Source organism: Corythoichthys intestinalis, chromosome 8 (genome assembly GCF_030265065.1).
Source record: "Corythoichthys intestinalis isolate RoL2023-P3 chromosome 8, ASM3026506v1, whole genome shotgun sequence".
In the NCBI taxonomy this organism is placed as follows: Eukaryota; Metazoa; Chordata; class Actinopteri; order Syngnathiformes; family Syngnathidae; genus Corythoichthys; species Corythoichthys intestinalis.
The window spans coordinates 954,489-976,001 of NC_080402.1; the positions used below are offsets into that span (position 1 = coordinate 954,489).

At 38.7% G+C, this 21,513-nt stretch overlaps 1 protein-coding gene across 11 annotated transcripts in view; it reads left to right on the forward strand.

Annotated features, from left to right (window-relative positions):
* fat1a (FAT atypical cadherin 1a) overlaps window positions 1-12,923 on the forward strand; it is a 137,159-nt gene extending 124,236 nt beyond the window's left edge. For 2 of the 11 annotated variants that reach the window (XM_057842841.1, XM_057842843.1), the window contains 3 exons: window positions 353-487; window positions 4,686-4,721; window positions 9,763-12,923. In XM_057842841.1, coding sequence (XP_057698824.1) covers window positions 353-487; window positions 4,686-4,721; window positions 9,763-10,313 — 722 coding nt within the window. In that variant the 3' untranslated portion in view covers window positions 10,314-12,923. The other 9 variants (XM_057842842.1, XM_057842844.1, XR_009064095.1 and 6 more) reach the window with 8 other exon arrangements.
* Window positions 12,924-21,513: the final 8,590 nt, after the last annotated feature.

A 21,513-nucleotide genomic window follows, 5' to 3' on the forward strand; every position in this document is an offset into this window, starting at 1 on the left:
CATGGCGTCTTTAACCATGCCTTCGCATGCTCTCACCTCCAGTTAGGGTTTTTCTGTTTAAAAAAATGTTTGTTTGTTTTTTCAAAATGTCCTCCTGTTCAAAATTTTTCCACCCCCAGAAAATGGAGATTTTAAGCTTTCCAATGATGTATCACACATGCATATAAGACATTTTGAAATTTGGCCAAATTGAGGGTCTCAGAGCGAAACTTCAAGTCACCTGAGTGTTTTCCGCTATATATAAACAAATAAAATAAAGAAATAGTAAATATTCTCTTTTTTATGTGTTTGTGTATTTATATGTATTTGAAGTTTTTGTAAAAGAAACAAGAATTTGTATGTGCCCCCTTAGCCAAAGTGGTGGACTTGGACTGCGTGACCAAGAAACCCGTAGAGGAGAGCGCGTGTCACCCTTTCAACACCAGGGGGAGCATGTCGGAAGTCCAGTCGCTCAGCTCCTTCCAGTCCGAGTCGTGCGACGACAACGGTATGCCGCTTCTTTAACACCGACTTTCTCCGTTCCGCTAAATTTCTGGATTCCCTTTTCTGGGCTTACGTGATCTGTCCTGTTATTGTTTTGTTTGTTTTTTAACTCTTTCCTCCTTCGTGCTGCGGGGTGGGGCTCAGCTCCCATATGGATCAAATCTGCCCACAGGTCCAGAACACGCTTTTAAATGCAAAAACAAAAAAGGCCTGTAAGTCTTTCCTAGGAAGAAACAACCAGAACATCAATTGCATGACGTCTTTTTTTTTCTCCCTTCCCGCCCCATGTTTTTAAATCATTGTCGCACGCTTATTATTTCATTAAAGCATGTTTTTTTTGTCTGTGTTAAAGCCAACGTCAAGGAGCGAATCGCAATGGTACTCAGTGAAACTTCCTCCTCGTTTCACCCGAGACAAAATTCCCTTTAAAAAAAAAAAAAAAAAAAATCAGCTTTTTTGACATATTGATGACAAATTTGGAAATTCTGCTAGCTTGCACCTGTTTGGCAACAAGATGAAAGTTCATTGTTGAATTTTTTTACGACTGTCAGGTAAAATTGGCACACAAATAAGCGTATTTTTATCATTCAAAAACGGGCAGATCTACAAAAATATTGATGGGGTGGCAGGAACTTTTTAAAGGTGGCAAGTATTTCATAATAATATAATACATCGATTTTTGGGGGGGGGTGATATGATATTCAGCAACGATTTGATTCAAGCGCCTTTAATCGATTTAATACAAAATGATGAAGGCTTTTAAAGCAACACTAAGTAACTTTTCAACCTTAATAAAATATTTTTATAGTATCTGTGACAATATGTCGACTGACAACTAGTTCAATGACACCTCTTTTATATATTGAGGGGTTTGTATTACATTCACCAGCACTAATTAACTTTGAGGTGGGTGGCAGGAACCCTGCCACACAAAAAAACCTACAAATTTGCTGACTGCCTTACAACATGTGTCACTTTCCCCATGAAAGAAATGTTGTTTAATCTATCTGCAAGCGACCGGGAGATTGATTTTTAATGGATTGATTGATGATTTTACGACACTGCGGGTGTGCTCTGGTCCTCATGGGAAAAGCAGTCTTCCTTAAGGCAAGTTTTGCGTGAACCCCATCAGTTCCAATTTTCCCAAAGCAATCAGAAATTTTTTTTTTTTTTTTTTTTTTTAACCAAACGGCATATTGGAATTATAATTTTGATCAAATTACATTTAATGATTTACATTTAATTTATTGATCCACATCGATGAATTTTTACAATACATATTGAATCAGTTTGCTAAAAAATTGTATATAGACACTACAAGAAGGCACACGTGACATTTACAAACTGATATAGAGAAATGTCGTTCCATAAAAACTTTTTTTTTTTTATTATAATTATTATGAAGATCATCACTACTTAATTGATGGCAGTAATTGCCAAATTGACTGGATCTTTATTTTTCATTCTCATCAGTGCTGACTGGGGTGGCAAGCCTGTCTTTGCCACCCCATGCCATCCTGGTGGGTCCGCTCCTGTTTAAAAAAATAAGCTGATTTTTTTTTTTTTTTAACATGTCTTAGCTCACTATCATTGCTCATTGGTTGCCATGGACGGCAACAGATCATCCACTCTTTGGTATAGTTATGTGTGTGTATATATATATATGTATGTATATATAAAATCTCCATTATACTTTAATTTAAAAACAAAAAAACAAAAAAACTAGTACAATGGTAGGTAAAGATCCAAAATCAATTGGTTCCAAAGAGGCTTTCTTATTTTGATTTTTTCGGAAAATGAATAGCATTTTTACATGTACAGTGAATCACCTCATTCGTATCAAGCGTTACTAAATCACATTAAATTTGCTGTCATGTCCTCTGATTGCCTGTTTATTTGTTATCCTTTGTCGCCTCCTATCAGGGCTTTAGAATAGAATAGAATAGAACAGAACAGAATAGAATAGAATAGAATAGAATAGGCCTTTATTGTAATTATACAGTTGTACAATGAAATTATGAAACATCTATCTTTACAGTGCAGGATAAGATAAAATCTCAAAAGGGACTTGCAAGTATAAAATCTAAATAAATACAAAATGTGTATGATTCTATGTTCAAGTAGTTCAAATAATGGAAGTAAGTAGCAGCAGTTTGACAGTGAGGCATTGAATATTGCACGTAGTATTGCGCATAGAATATTACATGGAAATGAATATCGGACACTGGGTGACGTGGTGTTACATATGGCAGTCCAGGGTGGGTTTAGCAAAGAAACTGTTCCTCAGTCTGTTTGTTCTACCTTTTAAACACAAATAGGATCTCCCATGGTCCGGGGGGGAGCTTAGGGGGAGTCCGGCGGCACCTGAACTGGTAGGGGTTCTGGTTTAAGGCCGTAAAAGGGGCGTGGCTAGGTGTAGGGAGGGTCAAACAGAATAGTATGATGATGCGCAGAGCTGTAATACAATGATCCCTTGTTTTTCCCTTTTAATGGGGACCAGAACCTGCCGTGATAAGTGAAAAAATGCTAATTAGCGCCGCCCCCAAAATTATTTATTTTCTTGTGTGTGTTGAATGTACTTATTCAGATTTAGCATTGGAAAGAGATAAAGATAAGAAATGTTTTTTCACTTTTTTCCCCAAAATATAATTAAAAAAAAAAAGTTTAAACATGTTACTGTCCCACTGAATTATTTTTCAACAAGAATAAAGTACAAAAATGCTTTTCTTTATTAAATGCTTCATTGAGAGAGTCCACTCAATTCCGCTCAAGTTCCTCACGTACACACAATGAGTTGCCACAGCAACTGTTTAACAAGCTAAACAATGATTGACGCATGCGGCGCTTTGAATTTTCGGCTTTCAAGCGTCTCTGGCAAGACCAAACCTTAACGTCTATCAATCCTGTTTATGTTTAATAAGCCACACCAGTGTACTGCCTGACGAGAAAAAAAAAAGCAGCCGGAGGGAGACTACGTGATCGGATCGGGACGACTCATCGGTATTTATTCATTTTTTTAATTAGAAAAAAAAAATCCGTAATGGACGAAGGGCGCAAAGTTTCAAGCGCAAAGTAGCGAGGGATCACTGTATAGTTTTTAAGTGTTTTTCTTTCTAAGGCAACAAATTTCTGAAGTCCACGATGTAACAAATGAAAGTAAGATATTTCACTAACATCTGATTTTGTTGTAGATAACAGGAAGTCAACTAAGCGCAAAAACTATTGTCTTGTGATGCCTCACTAGATGCTTTGATAATGATAAATGTAACAACTTTGAGGTTTTCCGAATAAACATTTAGTTAAAAAAAAAATATATATATATATATATATAAGACTTCAACTGAAGTTATTGGAAAAAGTGCCTATATTGCACCACTATATTTATTGTTGAAATAAAAATTGGGCAACCATATAAGGCACAAACAATGTGGCGAGATGGCAAGAACTGCTATGGTAGAATGGCTGCAGATGTCAGCGCATCCATTTAGCTCTCTATTTGCAATGAGCTCGCATTTACATATGATTACATCAGCAGAAAATACTGGAACTTATCAAAACCAATTACACCTTGGGGTAATTGGGTTGACAGAACACCAGAAACCCAGGCGGGCAATAAGTGGACATGACAGCACTGCCATACACATATTGGCCTAAAACAGATAATGTAAAACCAATGTCAATATTATCCAGTATCATTTAAAAATGCTTTTATCAGCCAGTACTACCTAATAATATCGGAAAACTCTAATAATGACCATTTAAAAAAAAAAAAAAAAAAAAGAAAAGAATCCATGCCTAGCCCTAGTGTCTCCCTGCCACTGTGTCACTGTTAGTCATCCAAGCATTCTGTTTTAGCACCACATGATTTTTTTCCTGCTGATTTTTTTGCGCTTTTATGCTAATGCTTGCTCATGTCTCCTCTGGCAAGCCTCCATCGTGACTGTCATCCACTTTGTCAACTCTGTGCTTGACACAGTGGAAAGAGAAGGTACCGTTTTATTTTGCTTGTTGTTGTCATGAGGCTCGCAGTCACCATTTTCTTTCTCGCACGCTAACAAGTCCATTTTGAAAAAAAATGCTCCAGCATAGGTTAAGAAGTCTTGTCACTGCTAGCTTGCTAGCTCGGTTATCGACCTTTTACGTTTTTAACATGTTTTCTCTCTTTCTTCTCCTCTTCCTTCTTCACGGATTCTTTATGAAAGAGTCTTTTTTGGCTCGTGAGCGCAGGAACACAAGAGGTGACTTTCTTTGCTGTTTGTGTGTTTTTGGTGGGTGTTAACGCCGCTAACAACTAATCCAGCGCTAACGAAAAGGGCTTTTGGGCTTTTTATGTGTCGCTGATAAAGCCCGCGTGTGACCTTTGTTAGCTAGCGTTGCCACGCATGGTTTGGTGACGTTAGCTTAGTGCAATTCTGTTTGCTAACTAATGATTGTTGTCGAAACTAAACAGTACAGATCAGTTCACTCCGAAACAATACCATATTGGTAAAAAGTGTTATGGGCCAAATACGAAAAAAAATATATATATAGGACAATAAGAATAAAGTCGTATTGTATTATTACATGCGACAAATTTAGTTGAAATCGCTGCCATTTTAGCACGTAGTGCTTCGCTGCCGCAATTCAAATCAACAATATTGAGAGTAAGGTTGTCCCGATCGCATATTTTTGCACCAGAGTTCAAGTTACCTGATTTTAAGGATCTGCCGATACCGAGTAGCGATCCGATACAGCCGCAATTTATTAAGAGAAAAAAAATAGCATATCTAAATGTAAAATATTTCCATACTTCTTACATTATCATGCTAGCATGATGCTAACGTTAACTTCCTATGACAGTTAGCATTTTTTTCCTCCCAGCGGTGTTTAGTTCCACTGGTATTGTAATGCTGCGTAGTAAAATGCGTAATTTTTTGGTTTCTTTTGACGATTGCCTTTTGTACCTTGATTATTTTGTTGTTTTGTAGTGTTCGTCTAGTTTTAGTCAACAAAAACTCAGACAAATTTCGTCCAGGGTCGACAATTCTCAAAATGTTTTCGTCTATAAACTTCAAAACTTTTAGCCCATGAATAAATAAATAAATGAATAAATTAGGGCTGTCAAAATTAACGCGTTAACGCGCGGTAATTAATTTTTTTAATTAATCACGTTAAAATATTTGACGCAATTAACGCACATGTCCCGCTCAGACAGTATTCTGCCTTTTGTTAAGTGTTACAGCAAGGCTTTTTGTGCTGTCTAACAGCAAACTCTTGTGGTCGCTTTGCGACATGGTTTATTCTTTTCTTGCCAGTTCAATATGGCTGCACGAGGTCTCTGTTGTGCTTTTATGATCCTTGGACAAGGTTTGTCCATAAGTATGGTTGTTGTAAAGAATGTACATATTATGTTAATAAGCGAAATGTTATATTTTTTGTATGAGACGATTTTTGTTTATGTTTAGTTAACCTGTATAGCGTGCTAAGCTAACGTTGTTGCTAATGCAATGCTTGTGTACTTTTTCTTTGTACTTTTAGGACGGTCTAAAGAGGACAATGGTTTGAGGCCATTTTATTAATAAATCAGATGAAAAAGGAAGAAGTCTGATTATTAAGGCGTCGTTCACTAGCTGTCTAGCTTTGGAAAAAGTAGATGCTTCGGAGTGAGGACAGCATAGACAGATTTAAATGACAGTAGAGTGAAATGCCCACTACAGTCCTTATGTACCGTATGGTGAATGTATATATCCATCTTGTGTCTTATCTTTCCATTCCAACAATTTATTTTACAGAATATATATAATTTACAGAAAATGGCATATTTTATAGATGGTTTTAATTGCGATTAATTACGATTAATTAATTTTTAAGCTGTAATTAACTCAATTAAAATTTTTAATCGTTTGACAGCCCTAGAATAAATATAAAGTTTCCAACTCTTTCGAGTGAACATTAACAGATGAGCACATAATTGTAGCGTCTACAAGGATATCAACATTTTCATGACGATAATACACACTCAGCAAGAAAACAGCACATTATTTGCTATTAATTGAACTCACTTGGACACCACGAACTGTATATAAAAAGTTTTCTAAGAGTTTAAGAAAACACTCACCGAGTCACCATGCTAATGCTAACCCGAACGCTATGCTAATGCTACAAGTTAGTTTAGCGTGTAATGATTACGGTTGTCCCAAACGACTAATTTTCTCCCGATTAGTCAGCCGACTATTTTTACGATTAGTCGACTAATCTAGTAATTTTAAAAAAAAAAAATTTTTTTTGTTTTGTTTTCTAATTTAGCAATGAAATTTTTGTTGACGCTTATCAATTCACAAAAAACATATTGGAACACTTAAATTATTTATTAAAGTACAAATAAACACGTAAATAACAATAATAAATCACAAATAAACAATGAGTTGAAATGCTGATAGAATTAACTAGTGTAGCATCCTGATTGAAAAGATGGTCTCTTAAACTGATGGTTTACAACTTTTATTCCATCCTTGATGTAATCACACTGTAAAAGCTACGGTGCACACAAATAAAACAACACAATTAGAAATTAACGAAAACTTTTCACCTTTTTCCTTTTAAACCTTATTTATATATCAATGAATTGCCTATATGAATTGCCTTTACCTTAATTTATTACCTTATCATTGACAATCTCTCCCTTAAGTGCAATCACTGTATATACTGTATATATTTATGACCTTTTCACCTTATATAATTTTCTATACTATAAAATAAACCATAGCATGAAATAAACCTTTCAGTTAGCATTAAGAACAATACTAATAGCGCTTACAGGCCCATTGTCAATGAAACATTATTATTTAGTAAGGCGACAGCACCCTCTGGTGTACAAAAAATGAAAAAACAAAAAAACAAAATTACAAACTGGGTTACGGCGCTTGAGGTGTTTATTCACGGCCGACGTTTAGCCAAGCTTGGCATTGAAGAGAAAGGACGGAAGAGTGTACGCTCCGTTGTTTCTTTGAAATAAGTCAATGTTTTGGACACTGTGGTGCGGTTTTTTGGCTTTGTGCCACTTTCCCCGCTTGCATACAGAGCATCCGACATTCTGAACTTTCCGTGCATATATATTTTTAAACCCTTCATTAACCGTCGACGGGATGTTGTGCTCGTCGACGGATTTACGTCATCGATGACGTCGACTATGTCGACTAGTCGGGACAGCTCTAGTAATGATCACTCAGCATCGACTTTTAAAGGCTAAAGCAACTTGGCATAGCCATGAGTGACACGACCAAACACTGCTAAAATGCGTGCTAACTACACATACGATAAGAAAATATTACACATGGCAAATTTTTCTCGTTCTCGTCTCGTCAGACGACAACTGGCATCCATCTCGTTATGTTTTAGTCTCCCAAGACGTTTTTAGTGCGTCATCGTGACGTCGTCGTCGTGAAAAAAATTGTTCGTTGACAAAAACACCACTCATTGAGAGCATCTTCTGAGGCTTTGAATCGGTTTCACTAATTAAAAAAATCCTTCATCTTTTGGCTCATCGACATGAAATTAATAGGGCTGTCAAACAATTAAAATTTTTAATCGAGTTAATTACAGCTTAAAAATTAATTAATCGTAATGAATCGCAATTCAAACCATCTATAAAATATGCCATATTTTTCTGTAAATTATTGTTGGAATGGAAAGATAAGACACAAGATGGATATGTACATTCAACATACGGTACATAAGTACTGTATTTGTTTATTATAACAAAAAATCAACAAGATGGCATTAACATTATTAACATTCTGTTAAAGCGATCCATGGATAGAAAGACTTGTAGTTCTTAAAATATAAATGTTAGTACAAGTTATAGAAATGTTATATTAAAACCCCTCTTAATGTTTTCGTTTTAATAAAATTTGTAACATTTTCATTCAAAAAATAAACTAGTAGCCTGCCATTGTTGATGTCAATAATTACACAATGCTCATGTGTGCTTAAGCCCATAAAAACAGTCGCACCCAAGTGCCAGCAGAGGGCGACTAAACTCCAAAAAACACAAATAACAACTTGGCATTGCACTGTGCTGTCATTTTAATCTGTTTGAGCGGGACAAGTGCGTTAATTGCGTCAAATATTTTTACGTGATTAATGGACAAAAATGAATTACCGCCCATTAACGCGATAATTATGACAGCCCTAGAAATGATTATAAAAGGATTTACACTAATACTTCATTATAGCTCCCAGCTAAAGGAAGATAATTTACGTAGTTTCACATACATAGAGTTAGGGAATTGGAATGCGAGCCTATAGTTTATAATCTATTTCATGAATAAAGAAATTCTTAATCTTTTGGTTCATTTACATCAAATAATAGTCAATAGAAGGAAATATGCAAATACTTTGCCTTAGCTCGCAGCTAATTTAGCTAAAGTACGTAGCAGTTTATTCAGCAACATTAGCAGTATGCACTAATACAACTATATTCTCGTACTAATAGTTTGACTTTTTTTTTTTTGTCGTACTAACAGTACGACTTTATTCTCGTACGGTTAGCATGAGATTAGCAAAATTTAGGACTACATTTTGAGGATAAAACTAGCTATGATACAGCTACTGTCATTGGCAACTTCTTTTAAGAACCCAGCAAACTGAACTGTACGAATTTGGTAATTATCGGAAACTTTTTTGTTTGTTTGTTTGTGTGATGTTGTTAGTGTCCCCGTTGTGTGACTATTTCGGACGTCGTTAAATTTTAACAAACAAGACATAAGTGGACACATGGTTTTTAAGGTTAACCTAGCAATGTGACATATTAGTAAAACGAAAAGCACTTTCTCAGAATGTCACCGTGTTTTTTTCATTTGCTACTCATGCTAACTGAACACAATGTATTATCAGAAACTAACGGACTAAATTTTGGACATTACGACTAGCTACAATACAGCTACATTGGTAACTTCAAACAAACGGCAAACTGAACTGTACAATTTATGGAATTATCAGAAACTTGTTTTTTGTTTGTGTGATGTGGTCAGTATCCCCGTTGCGTGACTGTTTTCAGGACGTCGTCAGATATTAATGCACAAGTCGTGTGGTGGCATGCTTTTTTAACGTTAACTCATTGTCTGCCATCGATGGCGATCGAATCCATTTGAAGTGGGAGGGAATGTTCTTTCATTCACTGCCATCCCTCCCGCTTCAAATGGATTGGATGTTCACCACAGATACTCATTGGCAGAAGAGCGAATCAAAACGTTAGCATGGAAACGCTAACGCCCGTTGTTTTATTTTCCCCCGTGACAGGATACCACTGGGACACGTCCGACTGGATGCCGAGCGTCCAGCTGCCGGGAATCAAGGAGTTCCCGCAGTACGAGCTGGCGGACTCGCCGCCCGCCACCCTGTACAGCGACCCGAGCGCCATGGACACCGACTACTACCCGGGCGGCTACGACATCGAGAGCGACTTCCCGCCGCCGCCCGACGACTTCCCGTCCGGCGACGAGCTGCCGCCGCCGCCCCCGCCCGAGTACGGCGACACCTTGCGGTCCTCCGTAACCCCGCGCCGTCCCGCCCTGCCGGAACTCTACGCCCTGGGGCGCTTCACGGCCCCCCGGGGCGAGGGGCGCGGCGCCCCGCCGTCCTCGGCGGCGGCCACCGCCGGCTTCCCTCCCGGCGGGGACTTTGACGACGTGTCGCTGTCGTTGTACGCGTCTACCGCCTCCTGCTCGGACATGTCGGCGTGCTGCGAGGAGTCCGAGGCTATGATCAGCGACTACGAGAGCGGCGACGACGGCCATTTTGAGCGGCTGGCCATCCCGCCGCTGGGCTCCCAGCAGCACACTGAAGTCTGACACTGGATCCCCACAAAAAGTGCCTCAAGCCAGCCCTCCTTTTTTCATTTTCTTTGCTTTTACGGTACGATACGACTTCACGGGGACCGACACGTACTGGCGGACCCTCCCGGATTGCCAAACTGTATTAGCTAGCAACTTGAGACAGGACGTTAGCCTCGTACTTGCCAACCCTCCCGAGTTTGTCAATGGATGGAGGTAAACTCAAACACAAAATGACACAAATTATGCACTAAAATACAAAATAAATTTCATTTTTCCAACAACTGCTAGCTTAATGCTAAAAAATAGTTGTAGACACCGTTGTTTAAAAATGACTAGTTAGAAAAAAAACGGCAAAACTTAAGTTTTACAAAACAAAATTGCGAAAGGAATTGGACTAATTCTACTTTAATACGATTTGTTCTTTGTACACATAGTGGCGGACCCTCCCAGATTATATTAGCTAGCAACTTGATGCGAGATGTTAGCATCATACTTGCCAACCCTTTCCAATTTGTTGTTTTCAGGTGGTTGATTATACTCCTGCTGAGGTAAACTGTAAAGTTAAACACAAAATGGCACATATTGTGCACTAAATCACTAAATTCATTTCATTTTCCCTCAACAACTGCTAGCTAAATGCTATCATACAATGGTAGACGTCATTGTTTAAAAATTCACTAGTTAAAAAATAGCCAATAACCAAGTTTTTAAAAGAAATCTTAAAATGAATCTGATTAACTATGGTAATTAAAGTACATTTCATTTACGCTTCTTTGTACACATAGTGGGAGATTGCCAAACTGTATTTGCTAGCAAATTGACACCATCCGTTAGGCTTGTACTTGCCAACCCTCCTGAATTTGTTGTTGATTTCACAGGCAGTTGTCTACACTCCCGGTGAGGTTAAATGAAAAGTTAAACACAAAATGACACATTTTGTGCACCCTAATACAAAATAAATTTCATTTTTCCAACACCTGCTAGCTTAATGCTAGTATACAGTGGTAGATGCTATTGTTAAAAAATGACAACTTAAAAAAACAGCAAAAGGAAAATCAAATTTAAAACAAAAAACCTTTTCTTCAAACTATGCAGGATTGCACTTTCATTTCAAAATAAAATACTGGAGCTTAGCCTCAAATGGTATACATAAAATAAATGAGGATCTAAGTACAACCAAAGAACAATTGGCTAACTTGCATAGCAAAAGTCTGCTAGCTTAAATGCTATAAAATTCGAACTTTTTTTTTTTTTTTTAACAGTGCTCTTAACAAATCATTCAAACACATATTCCCACAAAATATATATATACCTATAAATTAAATTACCAATGCATTAAAAAACATTAGCCTAAACAAAAATGTACCTTAAAATGGTCTTAACAGGGAGCAGCTGGATTCAGCCATGTCACATGAGTTATGTCATATTCACTGTGGCCACTAGAGTGCAGTGTATCCACCCAAATCAATCGGCACTGTTCAAATATCGAAACAACCAGAATTTTCGCGCGACGCAAGGACTTTTTCGCCCGTAAACGGCAATTTTTCGCTGATTTAAAAAAAATCTAAATGTGTCTAGTCCCACAAATTTTGACGGCCATGGACATCTAAATTTCACATCCATTTCCTATGACATTTACTTTGGTTAATCCCATTGACGGCCATGCATGTCGATTGGGCTAATGCCAATGTACTTGGACTCATTTGATGCGTATGTAAGTCGATGCCGTTGACGGCCACGGACGTCCAAATTTCCCATTCGTTTTCAAAGGCATAAAAACAAATGTCCTCAAATCAACAGGAAATGACCAATAGAACGTGTCCCCCAAATGTCCCCGATTCCACTGACGCATATGGAACTTGTTGCCATTGACGGCCATGGACGTCCAAATTTTCCATTCATTTCTAACGGCAAAAAAAAACTGTCCCCCCAAAATGTCCCTAAATCAACCTGGGCGGGGCTAAGATCTGTATCTCCCCACAGCAAAGCTCCTTAGTAATTTCTCCAGAATTTGCCATTTCTAGTTGTTTCTCTCATTGCTTTTTGATGTAGTATGTTTGTCAAATGTAAATTTCAGGCATTGCACAGGAAGACTGGCAAGTACGAGTGGCAAAAGAGGATGACAGAAAGTCCGTCTCAACACAACAGGGAAAGAAACAAAAAAAAGCGGAAATAATAATAATAGAGAAATTCACAATTTCTATAAATAGAACATTTTCTACAAGTGGTGATTTTCAGTGTAAATGTCAATGTACAGTTTTGATTTCAAAGTAGTTATTTTGTAGATATTCAGTGCTTTTATTTTGAAGAAACGGTGTGACGTGATCGGCCTCACTTTGATAACGTTCACCCCCCCAAAAAAGAGGGAAAAAAAGGGTCTCAACTGCATTACTCATGTTTTTTTTTTTTTGTTTTTTTTTTTTTAAATTGTCTGTACATGTTGACGTTGGAACCTCTTATTTTTCCATCAAGGAAACGGGACCCGATGATATTTATGGTTGTCATGGATACCGTTTGTGGATGTGCGTGCGTTCGAGTGTGTGTGCGTGCGTCGGTCTCGTTAAAGTTTTTATGGAATTACTGCCATCGGTACGCGCTTTCCTACTGGCAATAAATTATTCCTAAAAAATATTTTGTGTCTTTGTCTTTAACCCTTTCAGGCAAATCTGTTGTGATTTCGCATCTAGTTCTATATACATGTGATATGTATGAGAAGCAGCAGACGCTACCGCCGTAGCATCATGTGGGCGTACTTTGTACAACGTACAGTGGTATGAAAAAGTATCTGAACCTTTTGGAATTTCTCACATTTTTGCATAAAATCACCATCAAATAGGATCTGATCTTTGGCAAAATCACACAGATGAAAAAAAAGTGTTTTAACTAAGACCACCCAAACATTTATAGTTTGTCATATTTTAATGAGGATAGTATGCAAACAATGAAAGAAGGGGGGTAAATAAGTCAGTGAACCATCACATTTAATATTTTGTGGGCCCCCCTTTAGCAGCAATAACTTCAACCAGACGCTTCCTGTAGCTGCAGATCGGTCTGGCACATGGATCAGGACTAAACTTGGCCCATTCTTCTCTACAAAACTGCTGTAGTTCAGTCAGATTCCTGGGATGAATCACTGTCTTTAGGTCTTGCCACAGCATCTCAATACAGTTCATGTCTGGATTTTGACTTAGCCACTCCAGAAAGTGCATTTTGTTCTACAGAAGTTGATTTACTTCTGTGTTTTGGATCAGTGTCCTGTTGCAGCATCCATCCTCTTTTTAGCTTCAACTGTCTGACAGATTGCCTCAGGTTTTCCTGCAAAACATCCTGATAAACTTTTGAATTCATTCTTCCATATATGATTGCAAGTTGTCCAGGCCCTGAGGTAGCAAAACAGCCCCAAATCATGATGATTTGATCCACCATGCTTCACGGTGGGGATGAGTTGTTGATGTTGGTGAGCTGTTCCATTTTTCCTCCAATTGTTTATTACTCCCAAACAATTCAACTTTGGTTTCATTAGTCCACAAAATATTTTGCCAAACTTCTGTGGCGTCTCCAAATGCCTTTGCAAACATTGAACTAGCAAAAATGTTGTTTTTTTTTTTTTTTAGAAAGCAGTGGCTTCTTCCGTGGAGTCCTCACTTGAACACCATAGTTTTACATATAGTTGATGTGTGCACTGAGATATTGGACTGTGCCAGTGATTTCTGTAAGTCTTTGGCAGACGCTCCAGGGTTCTTTTTGTACCTCTCTGAGTATTCTGTGCTGAACTCTTGGCGTCATCTTTGGTGGACGGCCACTCCTTGGGAGAGAAGCAACAGTGCCAAACTCTCCATTTGTAGATAACTTCTCTGACTGTTGATTGATGAACATCCAGACTTTTAGAGATGGTTTTGTATCCTTTCCCAGCTTTATACAAATCGACAATCCCTGATCGCACATCTTCAGACAGCTCTTTTGTCTGAGCCATGATGGACATAAGACAATGCTTCTCATCAAGACATTTCTTACCAGGCAAAGGCGTAGCTTTGCATAGGGACGGTAGGGACTTAAAATTAGCAACTTTTCAGGATGCTCAAATTGTCCCCACCAACTTTTAAGCAACCTTATGACATTATATAAAGAGTTCAGATATAGGTAATTTAGATTGTCATACCATATATATTGTAAAGATAGAATAAATACCATTATTATGTGAATTGTTTTCATTATGTTCAGACTTACATTTTACCCTTTTCACTTGCTGAATGTGCCGGTCCATCCCCCCCCCCCCTAAAACGAATGTTTCGGAGAGGAGGGATATTAGAAGTTTTTTTTCCGCCCAGCAGCAGCCACTGTAAGTCATGTAAAAAGGCGTCATTGTGGTGGAGGTGGGGGAAACACCACTAATTTTGCTACTGAAAGTCCGACTTGCAACAGTTAGCATAACATTAAACTTGCTAACTGTCAAAACTACTACGGTCAAGCCAGCCTCCACAAGGAACAATGAAGTCAAGCTAGTCGTCCCTTATTTGGATCATTGTTTGCATTATGTGCATTAAGGTAATATCGTCCCTACCAATGTTGAGACCAAACCTACGCCCTTGTTACCAGGTGTGTGTTTTACAGTGGGCAGGGCAGCTTTAAACCACTCATCGGTGAAGTTTAGATTTACTGAACTACTGCTGTTTAAGTGTGTGTGTGTTTTGGTGTGGTAGCAGCCTAAAAATTACAAAATGTCAACAAAAAACATTGTCTTCTTTTACCAGGATGGACGGCCAGTCATTCGATCAAATTGTATCAGGTGTCTGTCGCCGTCAATGCCTTGATCGCTCCGTTTTGGAGCTTCTTCGTCATCATTTTCTTCAAGTCGAAGTGCCACTAGAACTTTCCATCGAGGTCAACGTGACAAATGATCTCCATCTATAATGCCGGACGTGAGGTCGCCCCCCAGGTCCGGAGGGATTTCAATAATTCAAGGCGCCCGTCGCATCATCGACGGCGGCCGAGATATTCACCGAGCGTGGAACGTCGGGAAGACCGGGATGAAAAGATGAAGCCGGAGAAAAGAATGAGGATTGATGGCAGGGAGTGGTGGGTGGATGATGAGGAGGAGGAGAGAAAGGATGAAAGCAGGAGGAAGAATAGAAGGAGGATTCATGGAAGAGGAGGGAAATGGATGAGGATGAAGAGGAATACTAGATGATGAGAGCGATCGTGTTGACGTTAATGAAGATTACAATCAGGTGATTACAATGATAATTAGGAAGTCAATGCTGATGATGATTATGAGGAGGAGGATACGTGCAATCCATTTACTCGTTTCGATTCACAATAGAAGGATGAATGGACGTCTATCATCGTCGATGGCACTGACAGTTTATCATGACGGTGACGATGCTGCTGTTGAAGGAGAAGAAATATTCACATGAGCGCACTGGCCTACTTGTCAAAGCCAATGTAGTTTCCCTGAATGTCCACAGAGAGGCAGCAATGCACGTGAAAAGCCTCGTGCTCGATGGACGCTTTGAAAATCAGCCTCTTTTGACATTGAATGCGCACTAACTTTGCCGCGTGATTACTGACAAGGCTGCAAGTAAGGAAACGCATCGGCAACCTTCCTCAATCGGCTTGAATTTTATTTCGTCGGTCGAGTAGAAGCTCACGGCGGTTGAGAAGCTTTTAGAGGGCAAAGGGAAGGGGCCGCGCTCGGAGAGGCAAAGTCAAGATCATTAGTGAGAGGCTTAAAAGCAGCAAGGGAGCCTTGCTCACCCCTTATTGAATAGCAGTCACTTCCTGTCAGCCAAGTGACAACCAAAACAAAAGCAGCATGCCCTCTCTGTTAAAATGAATTGTCATTTCTGGAGAAATGACTTCCAGTAGTTTTTCCAGTCAATTCTTAATCATTTTGGGAAAGAAATTTCAGGCAAGGGCGTAGGTTTGGTCTTAATATTGGTAGGGACGAAATGACAGCATAACCTACATGTACACTTTTTGCTGGGGACGGGACATTAACAAGAAAGACCAAACATATTTGGTGAATGGGGGGTCAGGGCAAACACGGCGCTCCGCATACGCATAACACGCACTGCGCGTAGGGCACCAACTGCCTGAAGGGGCACCAAAAAAAAATCAAGTTTGTAAAAAATCCTAAAAAATAGTCATTGTAATAATAACAACAATATATAGCATTTAAAATAAAACTTTGTAAAGCCTGATAAATGCAAGTAATACAAATATAAGTAACATAGGCTCATTATTTACACAAAAAAAGAATCTCCTGTGCGACCCTCTCGTCAGTCATAATCTTTGGTGCCCCCCCAATTCCCTAGTGGTTTGCTCCATTATGCTTCAGTCGCAAATTTGGCAGAAGTTTATTCTTGAAAGGAAATGTCATCGAAAAGACAACAAGAGTCGGGGGCGGAAAAAAGGAAGTGGAAAAAGCAGCGAGATGATGCCCGCGCATTACTTGCAGGTAAGAATTTTTTTTTTTTTTTTAAACAATTGTTTATTTATTATCAGCTACGTTTACATGACTGTAATAATCTGATAACTGGGAATAACCAGGTAATGACAATAATGAGATATGACGCATTTCTGTGCACTTCAGTGATGTGATAATCAGGAAAAACCTGCTTTACATGTTAAGTCAATAGTTCGATTTCTTCGATGGGGGGCTGGGGGGGGGGGGTTGCGGCACCACAAAGCATTTATGCCTAGGGCACCAAAATAGCTAGCTAGGGCACCAAAATAGCTAGCGCCGGCCCTGGGTCAGGGCTACATTTCTCACCATTATGAATCTAATTAATTGATAGGCTAAATGATTAAAGCAAAATAAATCTGTCTTGACTTATACTAACTTTCACACTGAAAGTTTATAACGTCTTAATCCGATAATTTTCTCTATTTTGTTTTTCTTTTTCAGTTTTAAAGGCTAGTTAACAGTGGCGCCACCAGGGGGTGGCCACGGCCACCCCTATAAATTGGTTGGCCACCCTACTGGCCACCCCGCTTGCCAGTATACAGTGTTGGGCACGTTACTTTAAAAAAGTAATGTTACATTACTCACTACTTCTTCCAAAAAGTACGAGTCAGTGGAATAGAGAAGAACAGACAGGTAGTTAACTTGTAAAGTGCTTCAGCAGATTTGAATTGCTTACCACAGATGTCGACAAAAGCTTTGCCCCGGGACATAAATTACACATTACATGCAGGTTCTTTCCTTTCATTTCGACAAACTTGAAATAGTGTCTATATCTCCACCTCTTAAAGGACAATTCTTCTTCTGAATGCTCTGCCATCCCGACCCTGTGCATCTGTTTTGCATCTGTGTGTTTGCCGCACGCGCTGTTCCGGTTTGCTTGTGAAATCACCGGCTCTGATTGGCTTACCACGACACATGACTAACCCTCAGCCAATCACAATCACTTCCATCGCATCTCTCGAGGGGCTGAATTTAGGTAGGCTCGTTTCCCGACAATTCACGTCACCTGCAAAGCGTCTGCCGTCCTTAAGATGGAAGCAGAATTCTTGCTGGCTGACAGTGGGAGATGGGAACGAGGCTAGCATCAGGTGTAGCAAGCACAGAAACGTTAGCAAACTTTGGAAAGCATTGTCTAATTGAATGAGCAGGGACAAACAGCTTGGAGTCAGAAGTACGTGCGCTATTCTCGAACCTGAACGCACCCCAAGTCTTGGATGACAAATCAACAGAGCAGAGAGTCGACTCGACACGGCTGGTAGTTTCTTCAATTTATTCAGAGTAAGTAACGCACCGCTTTTGACCGTCAGTAACAGTAACGGCGTTGTAACGGCGGAAAGGTAATTAGTTAGATTACCCCATTACTGAAAAAATAACGCCGTTACGTAATGGTGTTATTTATAACGGCGTTATTCCCAACACTGAGATTGTTGTAGCATCAGTTATGCATTTCATCCCAAATGAATGCATTTATTTTGTTTTGTTAAATGTAGGGCTGTCAAATTTATCGCTTTAACGGGCGGTAATTAATTTTTAAAAATGAATCATGTCATATTTATCGCAATTAACGCATTCGCGTTACAACTCATTCACGCATTGCCGCAAACAGCCTACAATGGCGCTGTTTTACTTATATGCAGAGATAAGAGGCAGAGTGGAGTAAATACAAGCATTCATTGGGGCCGTGCTTTTAATTGGCAAAAGCTTTGTCATCTCTCCCACAGCAACTATAAATATTGTGGGAAGCGATGTGGGGAAGAATGCCAGGAGTTGATCTTTTTCTTAACACCCTTAGTGTACCCAACGCAGAGAAGATATAGCATTTGTAGCCACCACACACAGTCATGGTTGCACCACTTCCCATCATGCATTTGGGCAGAACAGTTAAGTCGCTACAGTATCATTTACTGAAAGCTCAACAAATACACCAGATGGCAATATTTAGTCACAATATACAAACTCACATTTATCCTTTAAGAATTACAAGTCTTTCTATCCGTGGATCCCTTTCACAGAAAGAATGTTAATAATGTTAATGCCATCTTGTGGATTTATTGTTATAATAAACAAATACAGTACTTATGTACAGTATGTTGAATGTATATATCCGTCTTGTTTTATCTTTCCGTTCCAACAATAATTTACAGAAAAATATGGCATATTTTCTAGATGGTTTGAATTGCGATTAATTACGATTAATTAATTTTTAAGCTGTGATTAACTCGATTAAAAATGTTAATCGTTTGACAGCCCTAGTTAAATGTCCACCTTGTGCCTAATATATACATAACACAATAAAACGGAATTGTTGTGGAACTCAAAATGTTGACTGGACAGTTATGGACTATACACATTAAATCATTAGTAACATCATCACCGTGTCCTTAAGTCTTTCTGATAGTTTTCCCCTGACCTTTTTACTGCAATATTATAATGAAAACCTGAAATTATGGCTTTTAGTTTTGGCCACCCCAAGATTTTAAGTGGCCCCATCTGGCCACCCTTATGAAAAATTTCTGGAGGCGCCACTGCTAGTTAACAGATTAATGTGTCAGATTCTTCCACTTACTTTAAGTAAATATTACTATTAGCTTGTATTGAGCCCATACATCTAAAAAGTTGGTAATTTTTCACGTGAATCAAGAAAAAAAAATCTTCTGGATAATGTTTTGAACGATATTCTTGGATTAATAACATTTCTGACAAACAAGTTTTTCTTTTAAGATTAAATAAACAAACTTTTTGCTTAAAATATGTCTGTTAAGCCTATTTTCAAGCTAGCTGTTTTTCTTATTTCAAGAAATATAAGTGATTAAAATCGACTTGAAGCACTTTAGCAGTAGCAAAATTAGTGGAGTGTTCCCCAACCCCACAACATTGATGTATTTTTACATTACTTACAGTGGTAGCTGCTGGTGGAGAAAAAAAACTTCTAATATCCCTCGTCTTAGCATGTTGTATTTCTGTCGAGAAGTGAATTCAGCGAGTGAAAAGGGGTCAGTTTACATAAGGGGTCTGAACATAATGAAAGTACTGTAATTCACTTAATAATTGTTGGATCACTTCTATCCTTACAACATATAGGAAGACAATATAAATGTGGTGTGTTTTATAGTGGGCAGGGCAGCTTGAAAGCACTCATCCGTGATTGGGCACACACCTGACTTCAATTGTTTGGTAAAATCTGGTTTTAATTGCTCTTTAAGTCTCCTTGGGCCGAGGGTTCACTGACTTATTTTCCCCCTCCTGTCATCGTTTGCATGCTATCCTCATTAAAATATGAAACCCAATCCATTTTTGGGTGGTTTTAGTTAAAGCAGACACTGTTTTTACATCTGTGTGATTTTGACAAAGATCAGATCACATTTGATGGTGATTTTATGCAGAAATTTGAGAAATTCCAAAAGGTGACTGAATTTTCCAGCCAGAATCTGTCCTCAGGCAGTTTTGGCTAAGCAAAGCAAATGGCCGTTTCTAAGGTGCTAGTCACATGATGTGTTCGAAAAATAATTTTGACATTATTATTTTTTTTTTGTTCATTTCATATTTTTGTTGTTTGTTTTTATAGGGTTAGGGTTACAGACATTTTACCAGCTGAAGGGAATAGTATCTTTTCTCGTATTTACTGTTTGACTGTTTGCATTACTCTAACGTACCCAATATCAAATAAATAACATCATAGTTTAAGGAAAACAACCACAATATACCGTATTGGCCCGAATATAAGACGGTGTTTTTTGCATTGAAATAAGAATGAAAAAGAGGGGGTCGTCTTATATTCGCGGTCTTGACATTATACTCATTCACGACGCTAGATGGCGCCAGATGTCATTGAAGCGATGCTCTGTCATGACAGATCTCAGCTACGCTCAAGTTTAACCAGTTTGCATTATTTTATTGCAATGTTTTTCCTTATTCAGATTTGTTTCAAAACTACAGTTACAGTTAGAATTCACTTTGATGGTTAATGCAGGTATTGCAATTTTGTTGTTGTATCACAATAGATTGGTTTATTTATATTTCAAAAACCAGAAGCCATTCATTTACGAATGTGATTGCACTTTAGTTTACATAATTCAATCTTCAGATATTAAGATTTGAATGAGGCAAAATAACATGCTTTTTCTCTCAAATATATTCATTTGTTTCAGATGTACTGTAATTATTTTCTGTATAAAAATTAATTTGGTGTTCTTTTTTTCAAACTTGAGTCTTGAAAAAGAGGGGGTCATCTTATAATCAGGGCCGTCTTATATTCGGACCAATGTGGTATTTGACAGAGGGCATAAGAGATACATGATGCCTTCTGACCACGGAAGCCCAACGCGTGCGTCATGCAGCTGACTGAGCAAGATTGACGCTGACTACCAGGTGATAGGTATTACATCTACAAGCCCACGTTTGCAATACCAAGTCCTGCAATCAGCTCTTCAGGACAGTCCAGAACAAATGGTGGGATGTCCTGTACTACCACAATACCCAAAAACAAAAGCAACCTTAAGTTTGATAGCTCGGCGCTTCTCAGACTCTCAGCCTCTCAGGTGCGCCCAACCTCCCTCCTCAGTTGCCTCATTAACCCAGCAAAGGTGACACACGAACTTGACTGCCCAAATCTGCAACAGAAGAAGACCCGAACACACCCCTCTTCCTGCCTACGGTCCGCCCAGTGAGAGCCTTCAAAAAGACTGACTGTTTAACTAGTCCTTGTCATTTTTTTTGGGAAACCTTTTGTTGACTTGTGATATGGTGACC